This window comes from Aspergillus oryzae, chromosome 7 (genome assembly GCF_000184455.2).
Source record: "Aspergillus oryzae RIB40 DNA, chromosome 7".
In the NCBI taxonomy this organism is placed as follows: domain Eukaryota; kingdom Fungi; phylum Ascomycota; class Eurotiomycetes; order Eurotiales; family Aspergillaceae; genus Aspergillus; species Aspergillus oryzae.
In genome coordinates this window covers 1092485-1113157 of record NC_036441.1, presented here as the reverse complement: position 1 = coordinate 1113157, position 20673 = coordinate 1092485, and the positions used below count along the sequence as shown (strand labels likewise).

The 20673-nt window shown below is 50.1% G+C and overlaps 8 protein-coding genes and 1 non-coding gene across 9 annotated transcripts; 3 read left to right on the top strand and 6 right to left on the bottom strand.

The window, feature by feature from the left end:
* Window positions 1-399: 399 nt before the first annotated feature.
* AO090011000438 (uncharacterized protein) lies at window positions 400-1219 on the top strand (the record flags this gene model as incomplete). Its single annotated transcript, XM_023232954.1, has 4 exons — window positions 400-499; window positions 556-626; window positions 703-987; window positions 1046-1219. The coding sequence occupies 4 exons, from the start codon at window positions 400-402 to the stop codon at window positions 1217-1219; spliced, it is 630 nt and encodes a 209-aa protein (XP_023093506.1).
* A 341-nt stretch (window positions 1220-1560) lies between these two features.
* On the bottom strand, window positions 1561-2373 carry AO090011000437 (putative pathogenicity factor; the record flags this gene model as incomplete). Its single annotated transcript, XM_001826021.1, has 1 exon — window positions 1561-2373. One exon carries the CDS (start codon window positions 2371-2373, stop codon window positions 1561-1563), a length of 813 nt encoding a protein of 270 aa, XP_001826073.1.
* A 664-nt stretch (window positions 2374-3037) lies between these two features.
* On the bottom strand, window positions 3038-5864 carry AO090011000436 (uncharacterized protein; the record flags this gene model as incomplete). Its single annotated transcript, XM_001826020.3, has 2 exons — window positions 3038-5546; window positions 5635-5864. The coding sequence occupies 2 exons, from the start codon at window positions 5862-5864 to the stop codon at window positions 3038-3040; spliced, it is 2739 nt and encodes a 912-aa protein (XP_001826072.1).
* A 68-nt stretch (window positions 5865-5932) lies between these two features.
* On the bottom strand, window positions 5933-6743 carry AO090011000435 (uncharacterized protein; the record flags this gene model as incomplete). Its single annotated transcript, XM_023232952.1, has 3 exons — window positions 5933-5935; window positions 6041-6413; window positions 6556-6743. 3 exons carry the CDS (start codon window positions 6741-6743, stop codon window positions 5933-5935), a joined length of 564 nt encoding a protein of 187 aa, XP_023093505.1.
* Window positions 6744-7440: 697 nt separating this feature from the next.
* Window positions 7441-7512, top strand: AO090011t00006. Its single transcript has one exon. It is a non-coding gene; the product is annotated as a tRNA-Ala (tRNA).
* A 377-nt stretch (window positions 7513-7889) lies between these two features.
* Window positions 7890-9876, bottom strand: AO090011000434 (cytochrome P450; the record flags this gene model as incomplete). The annotated part of the gene is made up of 8 exons (XM_023232951.1): window positions 7890-8280; window positions 8321-8350; window positions 8399-8670; window positions 8724-8974; window positions 9030-9190; window positions 9236-9435; window positions 9496-9599; window positions 9681-9876. The coding sequence occupies 8 exons, from the start codon at window positions 9874-9876 to the stop codon at window positions 7890-7892; spliced, it is 1605 nt and encodes a 534-aa protein (XP_023093504.1).
* A 1044-nt stretch (window positions 9877-10920) lies between these two features.
* Window positions 10921-12707, bottom strand: AO090011000433 (uncharacterized protein; the record flags this gene model as incomplete). Its single annotated transcript, XM_023232950.1, has 4 exons — window positions 10921-11145; window positions 11205-11710; window positions 11788-12449; window positions 12514-12707. The coding sequence occupies 4 exons, from the start codon at window positions 12705-12707 to the stop codon at window positions 10921-10923; spliced, it is 1587 nt and encodes a 528-aa protein (XP_023093503.1).
* Window positions 12708-13826: 1119 nt separating this feature from the next.
* AO090011000432 (cytochrome P450) lies at window positions 13827-15431 on the top strand (the record flags this gene model as incomplete). The annotated part of the gene is made up of 4 exons (XM_023232949.1): window positions 13827-14298; window positions 14354-14841; window positions 14881-15188; window positions 15260-15431. 4 exons carry the CDS (start codon window positions 13827-13829, stop codon window positions 15429-15431), a joined length of 1440 nt encoding a protein of 479 aa, XP_023093502.1.
* Window positions 15432-19546: 4115 nt separating this feature from the next.
* On the bottom strand, window positions 19547-20148 carry AO090011000431 (uncharacterized protein; the record flags this gene model as incomplete). Its single annotated transcript, XM_001826015.3, has 2 exons — window positions 19547-19674; window positions 19722-20148. The coding sequence occupies 2 exons, from the start codon at window positions 20146-20148 to the stop codon at window positions 19547-19549; spliced, it is 555 nt and encodes a 184-aa protein (XP_001826067.3).
* Between the last annotated feature and the right edge of the window lie 525 nt (window positions 20149-20673).

Sequence of the window (20673 nt, the reverse complement as noted above, 5' to 3'; positions counted from 1 at the left end):
CAAGTCCAAACTCTACAGTGCAAGAATTGTCCCATTGAATTGATTGCGAAGCTCCACCAAGAAAAGCTGGAGCTCCGCAACCGTTGTGTATCACCTGGCCTGGGGGAAAGGAAACCTCAGGCATGAACCCAACTTAATCGCTCTCGCTCGCCCATTGAAAGCAAGAACTTCTCCTCCCTTCTTCACCTTCTTCTCCTTTAATGACACATTAAATCTATCCCACTAACAGTATCAACCTTTATTCTCCGGGCTGGAAGCTCTCGACCTGTCCTTAGTGGATTCAAAACTCGCCATATTCCACCCTCGAGACCTGTCATTAATTCTTCCCGATCGGTCGGTCGCCGCGATTGCTCAACGGTTACTCCCTCTGTCGTCATTCCTATATATACCACCCCCACGATGGATTTTCATCTAGTACCGCGCGGCGAAGATCGAAACTACACAGGCTTTCTAACGAAGACCATCGTCTACACATCATCCTTGGTTGTTTTTCTAGCTTGTAAGTGTTCCGGTCGCAATCGCACTTGGCCAACGAGTATGACGACAGACTGACAGGGAACGCAGCATTCGGCTTAACCGTATCCTCCATTGTGGTTCCAAAATGGATCAGCTATCGCAACGATCAGGTGCGGATTCTCTCGTAGTTTCATTCATTGTCTTCCAGCCTCGATCAGCATGCGTCCTAACCCTTCATCGATCTAGATCTGGTATTCATACGGCCTCCATCGGCGCTGTTCCTCAGTCACCGATGCCTGCGTTAGTTTCCCCCAGCAGGACGATTGCAGTGGCCGAGGCCGCTATTTCTGTTCCATGTGGCGCTCCGTGGGCTTCCTTATGTCCTTTGCCGTCGTTCTGGAGGGCATGAGTATCGTCGCATACTTGATCATATTGTCTGGTGGGAAGCGACTGCGGGAATCTGGGTGGAAGGTTCTCAGTTTGTTGATCGTGTTATCGGCTGTTGTCCAGGCGGCGAGCATGTCCATCGTGGTAGGTTTTGATTGATCTGGCTTGCGAATGAGATGCGTGCTAAGTATTGCTACTTCAGGCCTATTTATACGACCATGACACGCGGTTTTTCCCCGGCTGGAGACTGGACGAGTCCTGGATTTATTGCACCATCAGCTGGTGCATTAGCTTGCTCTGCGCGGCTGCCCTTATTGTTGCCGGTCGCGTGCTACCGTCTGAAGGTGGCTATGAGTTGATCCCCGACCATTCTTAATTCCATTTTTATGGAGACGATTTGTCAACGGTGGTACGATTCGATATACGTTTACGGCGGTGCACTTGTGATTCGCGATTCCGCGTTTTTATGCAGCATTCTTTTCTCCCTGCTTCTGCACTCTTTTTAGCTTGGTGGCTTTCGTTCTTTTTTGAATGTACATACAGACTAGATGTCTACGAGTAATGTTTATGACACGTGAGTTGCTGTTCATTGAGCAATACCGACTGACTTCAACATCACACTGTCCAGAACTGACTAAACAACAGGAATGCAACTAAACAAGTTGTTCCAATCCATTCAACTCCGACATGATAAAAAAAAATAAAGTTAAATCAATCTCACTGGTGAACCCTCTTCACAGCCCCCTTCCCATTAACCCTCGAAACCTTCTCTCCAATCCCACCCTTCTTCCCTCGACCTACATCTCTCCTCACACTCCTCCGCCTCTTCTTCGCCGGAGCCAGAACCCAAGACTGAAACGTCGGTAAAAGCTCAATATCCGGAAACACGACTCGACGGGCCGGCACGCCCCGTCCACGAAGAGAATCCATATCCTCACGTACCCGACGAACAAGGTCCCGCAAATCTGCAAAAGACTTATCCGAACCAACCTCCCTCAAAAGCCAACCCGACACAGGCGAAGCCACAATATTTGGTTTCCTACGTCTGCCATGCTCACCACCATCATCAGTAGTAAACCCAACACAGGCAGACGACGAGCCGGACCCAGACGAGAGCGTAATAAGATCACACTCGGTAGTAGAAGTAGAAGTAGAAGTAGAGGTGCCCTCTCCCCCATCCTCCCCTTTCAACCTCTCCACCTCCCTCTTCCTCAACACAACATCCCACCCCTTAACACCACCCCATCTCTCCATGCGTCCCAGGACAACCATCAACAGCTCACACTGCATGACCGGCCACTCAACCCTATACCGCGCCCGCTGGTAATGCTGTCGACAGTAATGCACCCACACATGGTCCGGGAACCGCTTCGTGGCGTACTTATTTCGGCCGAAGATATGGGATATGACCTTTCGGCGTGGATTGTTGGCTTTATCGTCTGTTGCTGGACAGGGGAACGTGAATTCGCAGGGTGGGAGGGGTTCTTCTTGGGGTTGGTTTTCTTTTCGGGGTTTTGGTTTTGGGGGCATTTTTGTTTTCTGTCTTCCTTTCTCTGGGAGAAGGGGTTCTTTGCTTTTGTGTTTTGGCTTTGGATTGGGGGCTTGGGTTGGTTTGGATGGATGGGATGGATAGCTTTGTTTAGGGGGATATGGGATGATGGGGAGGGTCTCTTTATTTTACTCTTATATATGGGGTTTTATGTGGCAAATGTCGTGTGTGGTGTTTTGATTGGAGAAAGGGATTAATTCCTGGTGCCTGGTTGGGAGGGATAGTGATTCTTGTAGGTGGATGGGAGACAAAGGGGTTCTTCTTTCTTCACTGTCGGGTTGTTGGTCTTGGTGAGGTTTTGTAGATGCCTGGATATGATAGGTGGTAAGTGGTCAGAGCGAATCAGAGAAGAATTGACTAAGGATTCAGTCTTGGAGTAATGCTAGGCAATGCAAATCGTCTTTTATAATCGTGTTCATGTCCCAAGCCAAATCACGTTAAGCTATGCCAAATATCAATCTGCGTATGTATAGATATCGCTGCGTATAAACCTGAACGCCGCCCGAAAAGATAAACCTAGAAACCACGTTCGTACAGTTTTTTCATTCTCCATGCAATCTTAGAGGCCAAGAACAAAAAAAAAAAAAAAAGAAAAGAAAAGAAAAGAAGACAGAAAGAAGAAATTCATCAAGTCATAGACCGACATCATGCAGCATATCCCGCAGGCACTTTGGGGACGTATCTCCTGAGTGCCCGTTGGTTGCTGCACCCCACGGACCCGATATCGATGGTGTTCAGCTCTCGACTTAGCGCGTCCATTCCTGGGTGACTGCCCGCCACGGGAAAGCCCTGGGGAGTCCCGTTACCATTCATCACCGGGTAGTTCTGGTTCATGGGTTGGGCAATCGGCACCTTGGCTGGAATGGGTGGGCCCGTGTTGACCGGGGCGTACAAGCTTGACGGGGAGTGACCCCGTGGAGATGGGGAAACAGAGGTTCGATGAGAGGGGGCTGCGTTTGGGGAACTCATGGTCCGTCCGTGTCTGTAAGGCGAGAGTGCGCGACCACGATTCTCCCCGGGCGAGGTTCGCATAGCAGGATCCGGCACGTATGACTGACGTCTATGTTGTCCGTCCACCAAGGGCCGGGACCGTGATGCGTACTCCCGAACCGGCGGTGGCGCGGGGCTCCTCTTTCGTGGAACATTCTTGAAGCGGACTACCACACCTGGTTTCTTAGTCTTCCGTTCTGGCTCTGGGGCCCACGTATCGGTTGGTAGGTGGTCGGAGGGATCGATCTCTCGACCATCGTCACCGATGATTGGGCCCGGGTCCCGCGCTGCTTCCCTCTCAGACCGTCGGGCGGCGTCCATCGCCTCGGCTGGTGTGTCATATGCCGGAGCTGGGTCCCGGAGGACCGCTGCGCGAGCTGCGTTTGGATTAAAGGCATCAAACGAATCCGGCGAGAAGGGGATTTGCGAAGTTTCCCGCTCGCCGAGGGGTGGTGGCCGGGGACTGACAGATTTCCGGCGAGGGACGAGACGAGTCTCGGATGAATGCGCTGATCCTCGACTGATCAGTGAACGGCGGTCGTCCATGATTGGCGGGGAAGGTTCTACGGGGTAAGGCACGATCACAGAAGTCGGCTCGGGCGGCATGATGATGTCTTCGATCAGCTCACTGCGTCTTCGGCTCTGGCGCCGTTCGTGTTCGGCACGGTCCGCTTCGGCCTCTGCAATGGCGGGATCAAACCCGGCGACTAGACTGGGGGGCATGGACAGTCCGTTCGTATGGGGGGGAAGGTCCTGCATCCGGCCTCCGTCGGACTGCATGTGCGACGGCTGCGACAGGTTGATTTCGTTGGAGGTCCGGGGAGATGCAAACTCTGGCGAGTAAGCTTGGTACGAAGGGGTTGGTGACGGTACTAACTGCTGACTGGTCTGCACCAGGCCTGATCGATGAACCGGGGGCGGAGGTGGAGGGCCTTCCTCTTCTTCGTCTTCCACCCGGGGCTGCATCGTTGCATACTCTGCCGGTAGGCTTTCACGACTACTTGGAGGACGGATTGGACTAGTTTCTTTGACCAGGGAGTTGCTATGCGGGCGATAACGGAGTTCCGTTTCCACTGGGTGGGATCCATATTCTACCTGAGATTCACGGATCCCCGCAGGAGAGCGTTGTCTATACCGTGAGACTTGCTGTGCATGCGCTATCTCGTTGGGCACATATTGCTCTTGGGAAGCGAATGCATGATGATTGCTGTGGTGGCTGCTCGGACGTGGTGGCGTTGCCCCTGACATGGGCGCATACATCTCCGGTCCCGAACGACTTGTTGGCCGGTCATGCCTAGAAGAGCGAAAGTCCGTGGGCGGCGCATTGCCGTACCCAGACCGTGGCCGTGCATGAGAGCGTGTATCGTACGAGTCTGGCCTTTCACGGTGCGAATGGTAGGGTACTTCCTGCAGATGACGCCGAGGGGGAGCCGGAGCCTGATGGGATGGATTACTCCATTCCCGTTGGAAATCATCGGGAGATTCATAGGTTCTCGCGGAGTGCGAAGCTACCCCCGGTGGTGGGCCATACGCCGACGCATCCAAGGGGACCTCTGGAGGCCCCGGATGTCGCGACGAGTGGCGTGTATATTCCACTGGGGACGGCGTCGAGTGAGGATAATCGTGGGTTGGCAGGGGTGGGGTGGAATGGGTGTGCTCGGGAGTGGGTCGAGGAGGGGATTGGGTGGGTGCTGGAGGAGCTGAGGCAGTCTTCTCTGGAAGCGCAGGACGTGCTGAACCTGACCCCGGAGGACCACTAGGCAGTGGGCGTCGCTTGACCTCTTTCAGCTGTCGGGGTCCTGATAGAGACGAAGAGGAGCTGATTGGCGCTGGACTCGACCTTAAGTTTAGACTCGAGCTGGAGGCGCTCGGTTTACCCTGGACGTTGACCTTCTCTGCCGCATGCAACCGTCGTTCAATCACTGCCTCATCTTCTGGTCTAGTGTCGTAATAAGTCATCTCGATACGGACTTCACCGGCATACTTTCCACGAAACTGCAATGGATGCCAGTGATCGCTCTGGCTACCACCGGGGATGATCAAGTCTTTCAGATCAATCCAGGTCTCTCCGATCAGGTCAGTTTTCTTGTCGTCGTTGAATATGGTTACCTTGAGTCTGAAATAGTCTGGCGACTCGTGTACGGTAAATCGAAGTTCTTGGTCCCTAGAGAATGTCAACATGCGCTAGTTAAAATCATGTGGTTCGACAGAGAAGAGACTTAGATCAAACAAAGGGAATTCCTAGCGCGTACCATCTCGGCGTTTGGCCCCCTCGCAAGTCAGTCTCAGTTTTCTTAGCTTCCTTCCCTAGACGAGCCGCACAATAGGGATTCTGTTTCCCCATTGTCTTTCTGTTGGGCAGGTTCTTTGCCCGGTCGATGACGAGAACCAGAGTTCCAATCGCAGGCCCATCGACGGACATGTCAGCGTAAATGCCGGCGGCATGGTTGATCATGGACAACCGGGGCGGTTTAGAAGCCATATTATAATGACCGTCAGTTGACAAGTCGCCCGAGAGGAACGAAGGGGATTAATCAAAGGAATGCGATATCACTGGGAGGCACCGCATTCGTCGCAACGAAAACGATTTGTGAGCTTGGGGGCAAGTGTAGTAATACAAGAATACAGGGGATCTATGCAACGGCCACAATAACAAACAGGAAAAAAACCAATGGTACCAGTTCCGGAGACTCTTTTTACGACAGGGGGCTTAACACCTGCAGGGGGGAGGAATTGATAAACCAAAGAGAGGAGGAAGAGGAAGAGATGAGATGAGATGAGATGAAGAAAGGGAGGGGAAACCAAACAAGACTTTCCGATAAGACGATCTGAGCGATAGTAAGAGTATGGAAACGAAACTTTACCACATCTTACGTTATTACGCCCGATGAGCAGCCTGATTGGATGCGGGGCGGGTCCCTGGGTCAGGCGCTGGGATTTGGGGTGGCTGGGGGTGGCTGGGGATGATTCCTGATTAGTGGAGCCCTGCTGTTCCTGCATGCAAAACTGCACCCACTGTCCCCCGTTCAGCCTAGTGTCCTGTATTTATCGGTCGCAGTTTCCGATACACTTGATTTTCCCCCGTTTCAAGACCTTTGACGCAACAGCCTCACACTTGTTATTTTCCTTCGTTATATCCAGCCACTCTCAATTTCACCCACTGGTCGACATACTTTTCAATCAGATATCCACTTTGCAACACTAATTCCTGGTCATCGTCATCGTCAGGCGCACACTTAGCGCCCGAGGCATCTCCAGACCATTCAGCATTCCTGCCGAGTCTTTCAGTGCCCACAGCAGGTCTCCACCTTGAAATGTGGGCTGCATACCTTAATACACGGTCTCCGTTTTCTGGATTCATAACAGGACCAGAGATGCATTCTCTCCTCCACCTCGTGAGCTGTCACTGTAGGTCTCACAGAAAGACAACTCCGTCTCGAATCCGGTCACACAAACCGTTCAGCCAGCTATCTCGATTGCGGTGAATAATATGTACGGAAATCCCGGTCCGCTTATAGTTGAAATTCGGTTGCCTATCTCAGCTGCATACGTTTTAATTTCCACAGCCACGACACCAGGCAGTTATGTTTTGGAAGATGATCTCACTCCACTCGATACTATAATTAAACTTCAACGGGAGAATCCCGGCAAGTTTAGTCGGTCTGACAGAAGGTAAACTTGCCTTGTCGTCCACCGACATTACATGGCAGAGTTGATGGGGTCGGGAAAGTGTATGCGACAACCTGCATCATGTCAGACAAAAATATATATTTCCGGAGTTTGCTGCATGATGCTCGGCCCCCATCACCAAGTTGATCTTCATTGTCCGTTAACGGGCGGTCGGGAATATCACACCACATAGCTCGCTAGACGGGCTGGAACTTATGTCTCAACGGGATTATCTCCTTTTCCACGTGGGTTGCCGCATTAGCTGAACTCTGGATTTTGACCGCATTCTTGGAATCTGGTCAGGAATGCGTAAGTCCGCGGCTTCACATTTGACCTGATTGTTGAATTTGCCTCATATGTTATGTTAACCATCCTCCTTTCATCCAATTGGGGATGTGGTTTAGTGGTATAATACTCCCTTAGCATGGGAGTGGTCCGGGGTTCGATTCCCCGCGTCTCCATTTTTTTGCTTCATAGCTTTTGCGGACCTCTCCAGGACACGTGTTCTCAGTGTTGCTACGCTTTTCCCTTTTCCTGAGTTGGTTTGCGCCAAAGTATGTGCTCTTATAGCCAGATCCAGGCCCTTAGTTGTTCCTCGACCTTGGAAACACTTATTCCATAGCTTGTCCAGACTACCAAGGCACCGGCTCGAGGCCCCTTGGTACCATGGCATACATTACCTACTTTAGCGGAGACCCCGTGCAAAATATATTGTTCTCAGATGAAACTCAACAAACCGGACGCCGTCACGGATCTCGCCATACCTCCAAGATGAACAGAGGAGTGACGGGAAAAAAAGGCTTTATTCTTCAAAGAGCCCAAGTACTGACGCCAGACATCACACCAGCCTAAGCTCTTCGGAATGGCTCTTCTCCCACGGATGTTCCGTCTCCACAGCCCGAATAAGCTCTTCATACCGCGGGCTACGCGGTGTGATAGTAACGTTGTAAGGCACCGGGTGACTGATCGCACCCGATTGATACTCGGCCCGTAGATCAACCTCCTTGCCATCTCGAATCGGCTTGGTGATGGTGAAGGCTGCCACCGATTGAGCGATGGAGATATACAGGTTCGCATCAGCGAGCGTGCGGCCTGGACAGACACGGCGGCCGAACCCGAAGACCAAGTAGTACGGATTGGCCTCTGGCTCATGCCCTTCGTAGCTTAGGAAGCGCTCTGGCTTGAAGGTGTGAGGATCTGGGTAGGTACTGGGGTCGTGCGTAAAAGCCCTGAATGAGATTAGCGGGGATGGCTGATTATGTGAAACACGAATTGTCTCCTAAGGACTGAACAACCCAACTGAGACGATGTTCATAGCGTTGGTGACACAACCAGGACGATACGCACCAGACATTCGGGACCATCAGAGTCCCTTTGGGAAATGTATATCCCTCATATGTGTCATCCATAACGGAGGCGTGCGCTGTACCCATCGGGAGCACCGGATGCCATCGAAGGATCTCTTTGACCATGGCATAAATATACGGAAGATTTTCGCGATCCTGAAAACTAGGCAGACGATCTGGCCCTACAACACAATCAATTCCCGCTTGTGCCTTCCGTTGCACATGGGGGTACTGTGCCATGACTAGGAAGAAACTAGACATGGTGGATACAGTCTGGCATGAATCAGCGTCAGTTGATGCGCAGTATGGCAAGGGTATATATATACCGTATCAGATCCCCCACCATAGAAGGATGCAGCAGCCCACTTTATCACTGTTTCTTCATAAGACCCCGGGCCTGGCTGCTCCTCATTCTTTCGGATCAAACCGGCAAGAAAAGATGGCTCAAAGTCTCGTTGGGCCAGTCTGCGTTTAACAAATGCATAGGGGACGTCGCTGAAAGCTGCAGCACTCTTTCGAAATTGCTTTGCCATTCGTGCAAACTGAGCCCCCGGAAACCATGTAGGCACGTGTTTCACTGATATTCAAGTCAACTGGAGCACCGAAAAGAGAGATTGCCTCTCACAGCTTACAGATCGGAATAAAATCCACCACCCAGGTCCCGGGAAGAATCGCCAACCCGAAAGTAGCCATAGCCTCATCAGCGAGGTCAACAAGGGGGTCATGCCCGTGTGGCTCAATGGTATAGCCATATGCGATTTTTAAAACGATAGCACCGGCCTCTCTAGCTACTCTGTCAGCGGAGACTCACCATTCCGGACGATATCGTAAAGCATACTTGCGTATATGTTGAAGTAAATTATCCGGATCCTCCAGCACACGAAGAAGAAATCGACGAACCTCAAGATCCTGCACTGCGTTGAATCGAGACGCAGCTGTTTTGGACCCAATCTGATGACCAATGGCCTTCCGCATATCCTTAAACGAGGGATCTGAATATGCCAAGGTGCCTAGAATCTTATTCCAACCGGCCCTCGACTGGTGTCAGCAGCCATACCGAATACAAAGATGTCAGTAAGGATGAAGTCAACATTTTACCAAAGTTCCAACTGGGTCTGGAGGACCAGATGGAAGAGCGCTTCTCGAGTATGTCTCGTGCGAAGCGGGCGTCATTGAGGATGACGATGTTGTCGCCGAATATACTCAATGAGCTGATTGGGCCTGTTCAGTGTTATAATCATCCTGGTGGAGAGGATATCCTGTTCTATATGTGAGGTGTTTACCATAGAGGTCTTTGTGTTTAAGCCAGTATTCCCAATCGCACACATCGTGTGATGGCAGGTCGGTTAGATTGCCGATTATTGGCTTTCGGGGAGGTCCTGGTGGTAAGTGTCCCAGAGAGTGCTTTTTGCTGAGATGAGATCCAACGAGATATAAACCAACAAGGCTAATAGTGAGAAATAGAAGTATAGACTCCATGGCGGGCACAGACACTGTCCGGCAAGTTTCTGCTTTTCAGAGCTTCGCCTGGAGAAGAATGAAGAAGAAAAATGTATCCGGTCGCAGACGAAGAGCGAAGCAAAGAGTCTGACTCGGCTACTGAAGTTATGCGTTTCGAGATTTACAAATCAGAAAATAGGTTCATGACCGTGCTATTTATTAGCACGAAGTTGTCATGGAACGCACTGATAATGTTATGGGCGAATCATCTTCTGGTCTTGGAGTTGATCCAATAGAAGAGAGTCATTAATCATGAGGAGAAGTTTAAGATGCATGAGTTCATCCTGATCTTCAGCTTATCCAGCTATTATTGGTTCAGAGATCATCACTTAGTCTGCAGGATACGGGATGAAGTGATACATCACATCACTCACGTCACGAGGGTTGAAGCTTTTGCGAGTCTGAATTGACCACCCACAGACTACAGTAGGCATCTTCGTTGATAAGATCCACTTGATTAATTCTGGACAATTTGATTGACAAATGATTGGTTGAACCCCCACGGGGATTGCGTTAGACATGCTCTTTCTGACATCCTGCAGCTTCTGTCGTGGCGGTTGGGTAATGTATATATGCCTAGATAGAACTGCTGTCTGTCGAAAGAACTTGCTACCGTAGCGGTGGTCAAAAGATCGTCTATATATACATGACGTCCAGGAGTGTTAGGCATACAAGAGAATGCATGCGATCCTCACCCTCATGAAGAATTGGCAATATCCGCTGACCTAACCCTAATTCGACCTACTATAATTTACATACTGATGTCCATTGCCTTACCGGGGCCTATAAATCAGCCCTAGGTAGGATACTAATCCCGGGAAACAATTTCTAGCTGGCAGTACACATTTTTATCCGTTTGATTGTCTTTCCCTAGAATGCTAATAGCAGCGATCTCTACGTTATATGTCCGCTTTGGCACGCAAGCTACAATCACAATGACTTGGAGCCAGTGGATGGTCAATCTCAGTCTTCATTGATGACGGTGCAGATGTCAGACTGAATAGACTGTAGCATAATCGCCAACTACATCTCCCAGTTCTGCTTACGGCCCTCCGCATGAACAGCAGCAATCCTCGCAGCCTCCCCAATAAGGCACTGATAGGACCTGAACTTGCGAGCCGCAACCCTGGCAGCAAAGATCTCATCCAACTCCTCCAACGAGCGCCCCTTCATCTCAGGGATAAAGAAGTAAAAGAAAACCACACACGCCAAGTTCGACCCAGCCCAAATATACCCATAGCGAGCACCCTACCCCTAACCGTCAGCCTTAACACCCAGAAACCAAACCCCAGGAGGAGTCCACATACCCAATTCAAATGCTCCGGATTAATAAAATACGGCGTACAAAAATTCACCAACCAAGCCAGCAAATACCCCAACGACGTAGCCGTGCCGACCGTCCACGCCCTTAACCTCGAACTCACCAACTCCGTCGCAACAGGGTAACTCGCCGCCCCAACACAGCCATTATAGAAGAACATGAACAGTGCCGTGAACGCGACCAATGCCTGACCCGTGGGAAGCGAGTTCGGACTCACCGTCGCGGCAATAGCACTTGCTAGCTGGCATAGGCCGCAGGCGATGGCGCCAAGCATGAGGATTGCGCGACGACCGAGCCAGTTCCGGATTGCGTACATGCCGATGTTGACGCCTAGGAAGCCGAAGCAGGTGTTCATGATCGAGAACTCGAAGGCTTTGGTTATGCCGGAGACGGTGAAGAAGTAGGTTTGGTAGCCGATTAGGAACCATACGCCGGAGGCGGATTGGCAGCCGATCATGCTGTAGCAGAGGATTGTGCGGCGGAGGTCGATTCCTGGTATGATTTATATGGTGAGGAATGATTCGTTTTTCAAGTTTGTTTAGGGTGGGAGGTAAGAAGGGGGGACGCACCTCGGAACATGTCTAATGCTGTGACGTTGCCTTGTTCGCGCTTTTCTTCTTCGACGCCTTTGACCATCTCGGCCCATTCGAGTTCTAGGAGAGATGGGGTTATCTCGTCGCTGCTATCGTCGCCGCTGGATGAAGCGCGGATGGTGGCGTAGCTGGTACCGCGGAGTTGCTCAAGCGCTTGTCTTGCAGCTTGTGCTTTTCCTCGATGGAGAAGCCACCGCGGACTCTCGGGGACGAAGAACAATGCCACGAAGAGGAACGTAGGGACGATGTATAGACAAGCCAAGGGAATTCGATACGAAAGACGATCCATCCTTTCCTTAGTCTTGTTGTCTACCGCAGCACCGAGTATACTACCGATATTCACCCAGTACGCGAACAGAGCAACCATTACGCCACGCAGGTGGGCTAGTGATGCCTCCGCAGTGTAAATGTTGGAGAATGTCACCAGGAATCCATTCGCGAATCCTAGTAACAATCGCCCAAGGTATAGAACTCCTGCTGAGGGGGCGCCTATTTGAATTGTGCATGCTATGGCGTTCACGATACAAGCAAGCCACAAGGCATGCCGACGGCCTAGATAGGCTGAGAAGAACCCTGCTACCAGTGAAGAAACGAAGGAACCCAGGGTTAGGAGAGATGTTATCAGTTGTTGAACCGTGCTCTATGTGGATGGGCGGGTCGTTAGTTCGTGCATGTCTTTTCCGAAAGAGGAGATAATCTCACGTCCATTGCATACCCCCCTCAGATCCTGGGTCTGGGTACCCGAATACTTTGAGGAACCCTGGCATAGCCTGGAGAGATCCAATAGCGGCCAGGTCAAATCCATATTGCAGGTTGGCCATTGAGACCAGAGAGCAGAGGAAAAGACATTTTCGGTTCTGCCATAATGTTGTCGTCGATATACTCACCTCAGCCATGATGGTTTAGAGAGCAGGCATTTACGGAAGATAATTGCAACATCGGCTGCAACCATAGAGCTAAAGTGCAGCGCCACTTCTTTTTCAAGGTGTATCCCCACATATTGATTTGTAGCTCCGGCTATAAAAGAGCAGTGCCTATGCCGAGGGCTTGAAATCGCCCACCTGTTTCTGACCCGTTAGCAGCGCTCCTTTGGAGTGTACATGACTCAGTTGGATTAGTCCGTCAAGATTATGCAATGTCTTTCTTCTCGGAGATCGGCTGTCCTTACCCCACAAACCCCACAAATGGGCTCTAAACATCTGGGGCTGCCGCAGCGGGTCCCGCTTAGGGTTATCAAAGATAGAAGAATATAACACATCTGTTAGCTTGAATATACGCATATTGTGATGTGGTTGATCTGGATGCTATTTTGTATATTGCTGCAGGTCTCTCAACGCAACAATGGTGCAATACAACGGCGACAGGTGGTCACAACCACTGCCCAATATCTCAGACTAAGCAACTCGTTCCCCCGGAAATTCTTCAATCAGTGCAGGATGTGGGGTAAGCTCAGCAGACGCAGGGTTACCGCCACATGTGCCGCCACTTGTGCCCCAGTTTCCGTATTGATTTCCGTATGAGCTCAGAAGACGATACCCCGCAGGGTCTATCATCATGAACCCAGTATACATCCTTATCCGAAGAGGAGTGAAGTAAGGGGGCGTAAATATATGTACATGACTAGTTGACTCAGTTGCTATAGCATGCTCTCTGCTTCCATATCGCCATCTAGGAACTATGATAGTCGAGAGGGTTGAGCAACTCTTTGCTCTCATTCAGGGTCAGCGCATCCTCAGCCATCCTGGATGGAGCCACGTGAATTTCGCCACACTAATACCTCCGGTAGTGGTAATCCTGGGACTGGCCTTGATTGTAGACTATGGATATATGATATACCTCCATTTCCAAATGGCAAGCCCACAGCAATATCAAACGAGTCACCTAATAGCTACGCTAACACTTAGCTACAGCCACCAGGTCCATTCCCCCTTCCCATGATCGGAAACACACATCTCCTACCAGACCAAAAACCATGGATATACTTCGAGCAACTAGCAAAAGAGTACAACACGCCCATGGTCACATTCTGGACAGGCCGACGACCAACAATCTGGATCTGCGACGCCTGGGCTGCTGACGAACTCCTCAACAAGCGAGCCGCAATCTATGCATCCCGCCCACGAATGGTCGTCTTTAGCGAGCTCGGCGCCGGCCAGTCTAACATGGTCAACATGTACTACGGAGATAGATGGCGGCTGCACAGGAAACTAACCCATATGGGTGTTGGACTGCAGCAAGTGCGCAACTACCGCGGGTTCCAGAACGACGAGAGCAAGGTCGTTGCTTTGGATCTCTTGCGCGAACCCAGGGAGTACGTGAGCCATTTCGAGAGGTACGCGACGAGCGTGGTCTCGATAATTGGGTTTGGGCGACGTGTGTCTGCATATACGGACCCAATTATCACGGAGGTGGTTGCGGTGATGCAGCGGGCGGCTGAGTTGAACGTACCGGGGAAGTCGTTTCCCATGTTGATGGAGTCGTTTCCTTGTTAGTCCTCTATCAATGTATTCTTATCCTTGTGTCGTCAGTTAACACGGTCTAGTCCTCGCCAAATTCCCCAACTGGATGGCACCCTGGAAGCACGGATTAGGCAATGGACAAGGACGCGGCAGGCCCTTTTTCTACGCGTTAGCAGAAGAAGCCGCCAGTGGTCCAGAGGCAAAACAGTGCTACGCAAGGAAACTCTTCGAAGAAGTGCCGAAACACAACCTTACCAAAATGGAGATCTCCTCGCTCGCTGGTAACCTTTTTGGAGCAGGCAGCGATACATCCAGCTCCACACTTGTCACTTTTGTTCTCGCTTGTTGTGCATTTCCGGAGACACTGCCCAAGGCATGGGAAGAGCTCGATCGGGTGGTGGGGCCACATCGGAGTCCGACGTTCGAGGATGAGTCTGATTTGCCATATGTAAGGGCGTTTGTGAAGGAGGTGCTGCGGTGGAGATCGGTCGCTATTATTGGGGGACAGCCGCATGCACCCATTAAGGATGATCGTTATAAGGTACGATGCACTTCCTTGAATTCCGTACTTGTTTATATCTAGATGTGCTGATCCGGTGGACCTAATTAGGGCTGGTTAATCCCCAGAAATACCTGGGTGCAGGGGAATGTCTGGGCAATTCACCATCACGAACGAGAATTCCCCGAGCCTGACCGTTTCAATCCGGAGCGATATTTTGAAGAAAGTCCTGTTCATCGCCCGTTCCCGGTGGATAAGGGCTACATGACATTTGGATGGGGGCGACGAGTGTGCAGCGGCCAGGGTTTAGCTGAGCAGGGGACTTTCATCACTATCGCCCGGTTACTATGGGGGTTTGATATACGAAAGGCGCTGGACCGGCACGGAAACGAAGTTCCGGTGGATATTTTTGATTTCACGTAAGTGCTTTCATGATGCTTCCTTATTCTTGACTACTAGTATGTAGCGGCTAATCGTCTGTGTTTCATAGGAATGGCCTCAATATGCGGCCCAATTCATTTGAGTGTCGGATTACTCCTTGCAACCAGGAGATTCGTTCTACCATTGAACGAGAGGGTTTGCAGGCACTGCAGGATCTATCTCAGTATGATGGTGAAACGAAATACCGCATGAGCACGTATTACAATCCAGAGAAACTATGACGGGGTTGTTGACAAGTATTTCAAAGAGATAAGGCTGGTTCCAAGCCAAACAAGATAATGCAGCAAAGTGCATGATAGTGTTTACGTTGCAAACTCCCTAGCATGGAGTTAGATTAGAGAATCTTCGCGCCAGAATATCTTGAGGGAAACACTAGCAGGCTGTATAGTGAGTAGAGTGTTCAAGATACCTGCTACTGACATGGCTTAGGTAGTAGAACTCGTGCAACGAGTGGTGTTCCGATTTGACATAAAATCTAAATTATCATCAATTAGCGACGCGGGCAAAGCCAATCGATAGTCAGATGTTGTCGATAAAGTATTTAGTATCGCGGCTCAATCTATTTCTAGTCCCTAATGCCCACCAGCTCAGAGAGTAAGCAACCGGAGGAATTTCCTTCGGAGAGAGACGAAGTCCTGCCTTTTCCACCCCACGCTGAACCACCCACGCTAATTGCTGACCCCGTCACAACTGATACGCGGTATGTTGCCATCTACCCACCGTTAGTGCTGGAAGGGCATCTAGAAAGAAATATCTTACAACGAAAGAGAGGCTGTATGTACGCTCACCTTCCCCTCTCTCCTTCAATTTCTACACCAATTAAATAGTCGAAATGCCTTTTCCGCAGCATTTCTTCAACCGATGGCCATTTGGAAAGGAGATCCGGATCATCATATTGCGCCCCCAACTTCCAATATGAACTTCGTGATATGTCCCAGCTGAGCTTCCAAGAACCCCGCTTGAATATCCGGCGGTTCAAACCAACGGCAGCCCAGTCATAGAAGCGGGGCCCTCTTTTGTCCACAAACAGATCGTGGTGACCTCCGATTTCCTTCCGAGCTTTTTGATGGGGTCATTCGTAGGCGTAGGGGATCTAGCTCGCATTATGTGGTGATATAACGAGACGGATAAACCAAGCACAATTCAGGATAGATTGGAGATTAGGAATTCAAGAAAGAATTCGGGGTCTCGGCTTTTTTTATACTACCTCAGTGGTGGGGAGGACACTGCACCTGTATGATGGCCCTAGTCGGATACCCACAGATTAGTTCGGTTATGCTGAGGGGAAGATGATGCCCGACCTGAATGGACTTCGCGCATCACTTCTACAAATAGCTTGTGATTGCAGGAATAGCCACCTATAAGCTTCCCTAGACCAGCTTGAAAGAGTTAAATCTGCAGCAGGAATACGTAGAATCTCGCCATTACCCCACCTCGAGAGCGTGGATTATATACACGGAAAAGATACTATACAGAAATACATCAAAGACATATCATAGACGAGCGATCCTAGAGACTACATCTATTCTGCGGGTGAGAAGCGATACGTCTACTATGAAGGGGCTCATGAGGTAAACTGCACTAAAAGCCAGCCTTGGGTAAATGAATTGTTCTTGAACCCATTGATGCTCCATGACGGTGCAAAGGCCGTGGATATAATCATCCCCTTTAAATTGCCCGTAATCCTTCAAAAACTTCTCATTCTGAGTCACGGTGATTTTGTCTTCTCCAACCTCGACTTCAACGGACGGGAGGACATGCTCAGGTTTTGGGAACACAAGGAGTTTGAGAGAACAAACGCTTAAGCTCTGCCCGTGGGTCCAGAATGGCAATCGATCTCTCATACCCGGAAGATCCATCTGACCTTCGCGGGCTAGGCATCGCCACTGATTTGGATACTCATTCTTAAGGTCAACTGCAAAGGCCGATCCTTTCGGCTCGGTAACCCACTATTTTACTGCGCCTGCAGCCGTCCTAGCAAATCGTCCTCCACCATCAACAGCGGTATAGCTGACGTGAAGTCTGTGATGGTATGATAGTCAAATTGTGGGAATGGTGAAGGGAACTCAAGCGGCCATTTGGAGATAGCCCCAGCACCCTCGAAAGGTCCGTAACGTGGTTGTCCATTGAAATCAAGTGTAAAGGTTCCGGTATCATGCAGCCCGTTGCTAACGGCTACAGAATCTATGGGGATACTGCCACTATGGAATTTGCTTTCTGATCTCTCTTGGTTGTAAAATGCGGATTGGCTGCCAGCTGGCGCAATTCGGTATCTATGACTCAGTAGTCTTAAGGTGCAGTTGAGCGATGTGTAGGCACCTAGGATACAGGGAATAGATACCGCCACGGACACGTTCCGCCGACAATAGTGGCCTGGAAAGTCCATATCGAATAAAACCTCAGGTAAGTCGAAATCAGATGTGTCTTGTTCGCGTAAATGAAGGAGGGCACGTGGATCGAGCTGCCGAATAGAAATGTGTAGCATCTCCATTCGCTTGAGGTCCAGATACAAGGCTTCCCCAGCTAATTGCCCATCAGGGGATTGCTTCCAGTAGTCTGTCAGCCCCTTGGCCGGTTGGCTGTCTGGGTTTATAGTGTTAGGAAATCGGAGCGAATGCTCAAAATGTAGAGCACGCTGGGCAACATTGGCCATCTCAACGGCAAGCTGGTATGTCTGACGAGATAGCATGGCCACCGCGCTATCATCCCTATTATATAGTTGCTCTCTAGTATACTTTGTCCGGAGCCAATCCTCTTCCGCGGCAGCATTCTCAATTTCTTGCTGTGATGACTCGATTGCCGCATTGCACATATCACATCTAGCCTGTAAGTGCGATCTCTCTTTGCCGAGCCGCACCAGCTCCCAGCCAAGGTTGTTCGTGGCCTGTCGGCGTTCTTGAAGAGCACGGCTCAACGCACCCTTCCGTCCAGCCTGCGCGGCCTCCTCCTGCATGCCTTGCGCTGCGATCTTTAGACCATCCATCTGAAAGTAGCTGACTCTGGAAAAGCTACCCCCGCTGTAGTAGTATCGACTCCTGCACCCATCGGCTGTACCTTTGCCCCAAAGTTAGGTATGGCGGCCATCACGGCACCAACTGCGCTGATCACACCCGCTGCTAGGTAGAGGTTGGATGCTGTATCTGCCTTATCTAACTCCTCCTTCTCGAAGGAAGACATCGGGATATCCCCTTTTATAGTGTGAATCTCTTGTGGCACGCCCTTCCATGATTCGCCAATAGTAGGGATTTGAGTTTTATCTTTATCGGCAGTGAGTTGGAGATAATATTCCATCGCCTTTTCCTGCAGTATGCGCGCTGCGCTAATGACATCAATGGCTTTGAGTGCCTCCTGTTTTTCGTGCTCCTTGACCTTTTTGATCAGTGCCAGGACGGTGCCCTGATGGCGTGAGCCGAGTAATGTCAGCCCTTCAGCGTCTTTTTTCTCTTTGATAGTAAGAAATCGCTGTTCAAGACTTCGGAGCTCGCTCACAAGCTCAAAGGCATGACGGATCAGATAATCAAATCTATAGTTTGGCATCGGGCTCTCGAGGCCTGATAGCAAGCCGGCAATTCCGCCGGGCGCTACCTTGGCCTGAGCCAAGGCTTCAGGGTCCATAGGTGGAGCAAAAGTGGGAAACCATTGCCTCTGACCGTTAATGTCAAGCCAATTCCTGATTTTGGGCAGCCGATTCTATACAAGAGTCTGCAGTGAATCGCGTAAGGTATCTTTGGTCTTCTAGAACCCCAAACTTTCTAGCGACACTGACCTATTCTTTTTTCTTCGATCCCAGTATATGCCTGTCCACCCTCAGTGTCATTTGTTTCCGAAGGCTCACTGTCTTCGATTGAGGTTGAAAATGTGCAGAACGCTTCCGATGCTTCGATCTACATCTCCAAGGCCAGGGGACTGCTTTCAAGAGTACTTTGGCGTCCCCTAACCCCTCTAGAATCTCAATATACCTTAAGGCAATCCGTTTTGCATACACTACTGGATTGATGCGGGCTGATGCGTGGATGTTTGCGCTCGGAAGTACAGTGGTATCAGATCGCTTTAGTGTTGTGCCGTCCTGGAACGGTGGCAAAGTCCAGAGGTCCCCTCCCAGCTTTCCTTTCACCGTACGGCTGTAGTCATACATAAGCCTGGCCACCTTCAGAGCAAGTTCTAACTGGTGAGTTGTAAGAAGGCGAAGATGACAGATGTGATGATATTATTCTGTCTATCTAAAGTCAATGAGTGAAGGAAACTTTGCCCAGAGGCAGTGCAAACCGGGTGTACCGATATACTAGAAACTACCTAGACGCAATCACAGGATGAGTCAATAGGTGGTCAGCCTATTCTAAACATTTGAGCTTGACTGCTCCAGCAACACGAAAGACTGGACGACGCTTAGATCTGAGCCATCAATGACATCAACATGTCGGTAGTTGTCGGTGAATACGACATGGTAAAGTTTCTTTTTATATTCTAGAGAAGATGTCAGTTAAGCAAAATATATGCAAGGCAGGTATTACCTGGACGAGACTTCTTTGGTGCCGTATTTGTAAAGTCTAGAACAATGTATTGCTCCATTTCCCCGGATTTCAACATGCTGTAGTATTGGCCATGTTGTTCAAACCTTCTCATATGTTCCACGAGCCGATCACGTTCTCGGAGTAGCTCTAAGCCCCATTTCTTCTCAGCAATAAGGAAGTCAATGGTGCCACCTTTTGGCCCTGCTTTGACTACAAACTCGGGTGAAAGGACAAAGTGGCCGTCCAATATAGGGAAAAGGCAACGGTAAAATTCCTTCTGGTATTGGTCCTCAAGAGGCAATACATTGCCTTCGACTGCCCTGGAACGTGGGGGCATGGCCAGCTGACTTGGTTGGAACTTAGTGATAGCATGAATCGCTAGTTGGAGAGGTGTAGTATAGATGATGTTGTTGTCGGGGACACGCATGGTGAAAAGGGTATGGCAGAACCTAAATATTCTGTTATTTAGTGATGCACAACATTATATAGAACACGCGCTTACCACCTGTGGATCTGACTTGCAAAAACATAACGGATATCATTATATGACTTCTCGGCATGCAGCCACCCATTTTGCCAGATCCATTTGAGAGCTTGTTTCAGTTCTTCGTTCTCGGTTCTGAACTGAGATTTGTACAACCCGTCACAGGTGATAGCTACCTTAAAGACCGCAGCCGCACTAGGATGTTGCAATATCTCCTCTGGAGGTAAGCCGCGACCAAACGGAGAAACTTTCAGCGAATTGAAAAAAACCAGGGGTTTACGGAAAAGTATTCTCCTTGCTGTTGTCCAATCAACAGTGGAGCCAGTCCGTACGTGCTCATAAAATTCCTATTATGGAAACATGAATGTTAGTAGATAGGTCAGTGGTATGCCTCGACTATTAACTCCAGGGTAAGGCTCACCGGTGTGTCCTGTAGCATACGCGTGAGGCTCGTTAGCAACCCTACAT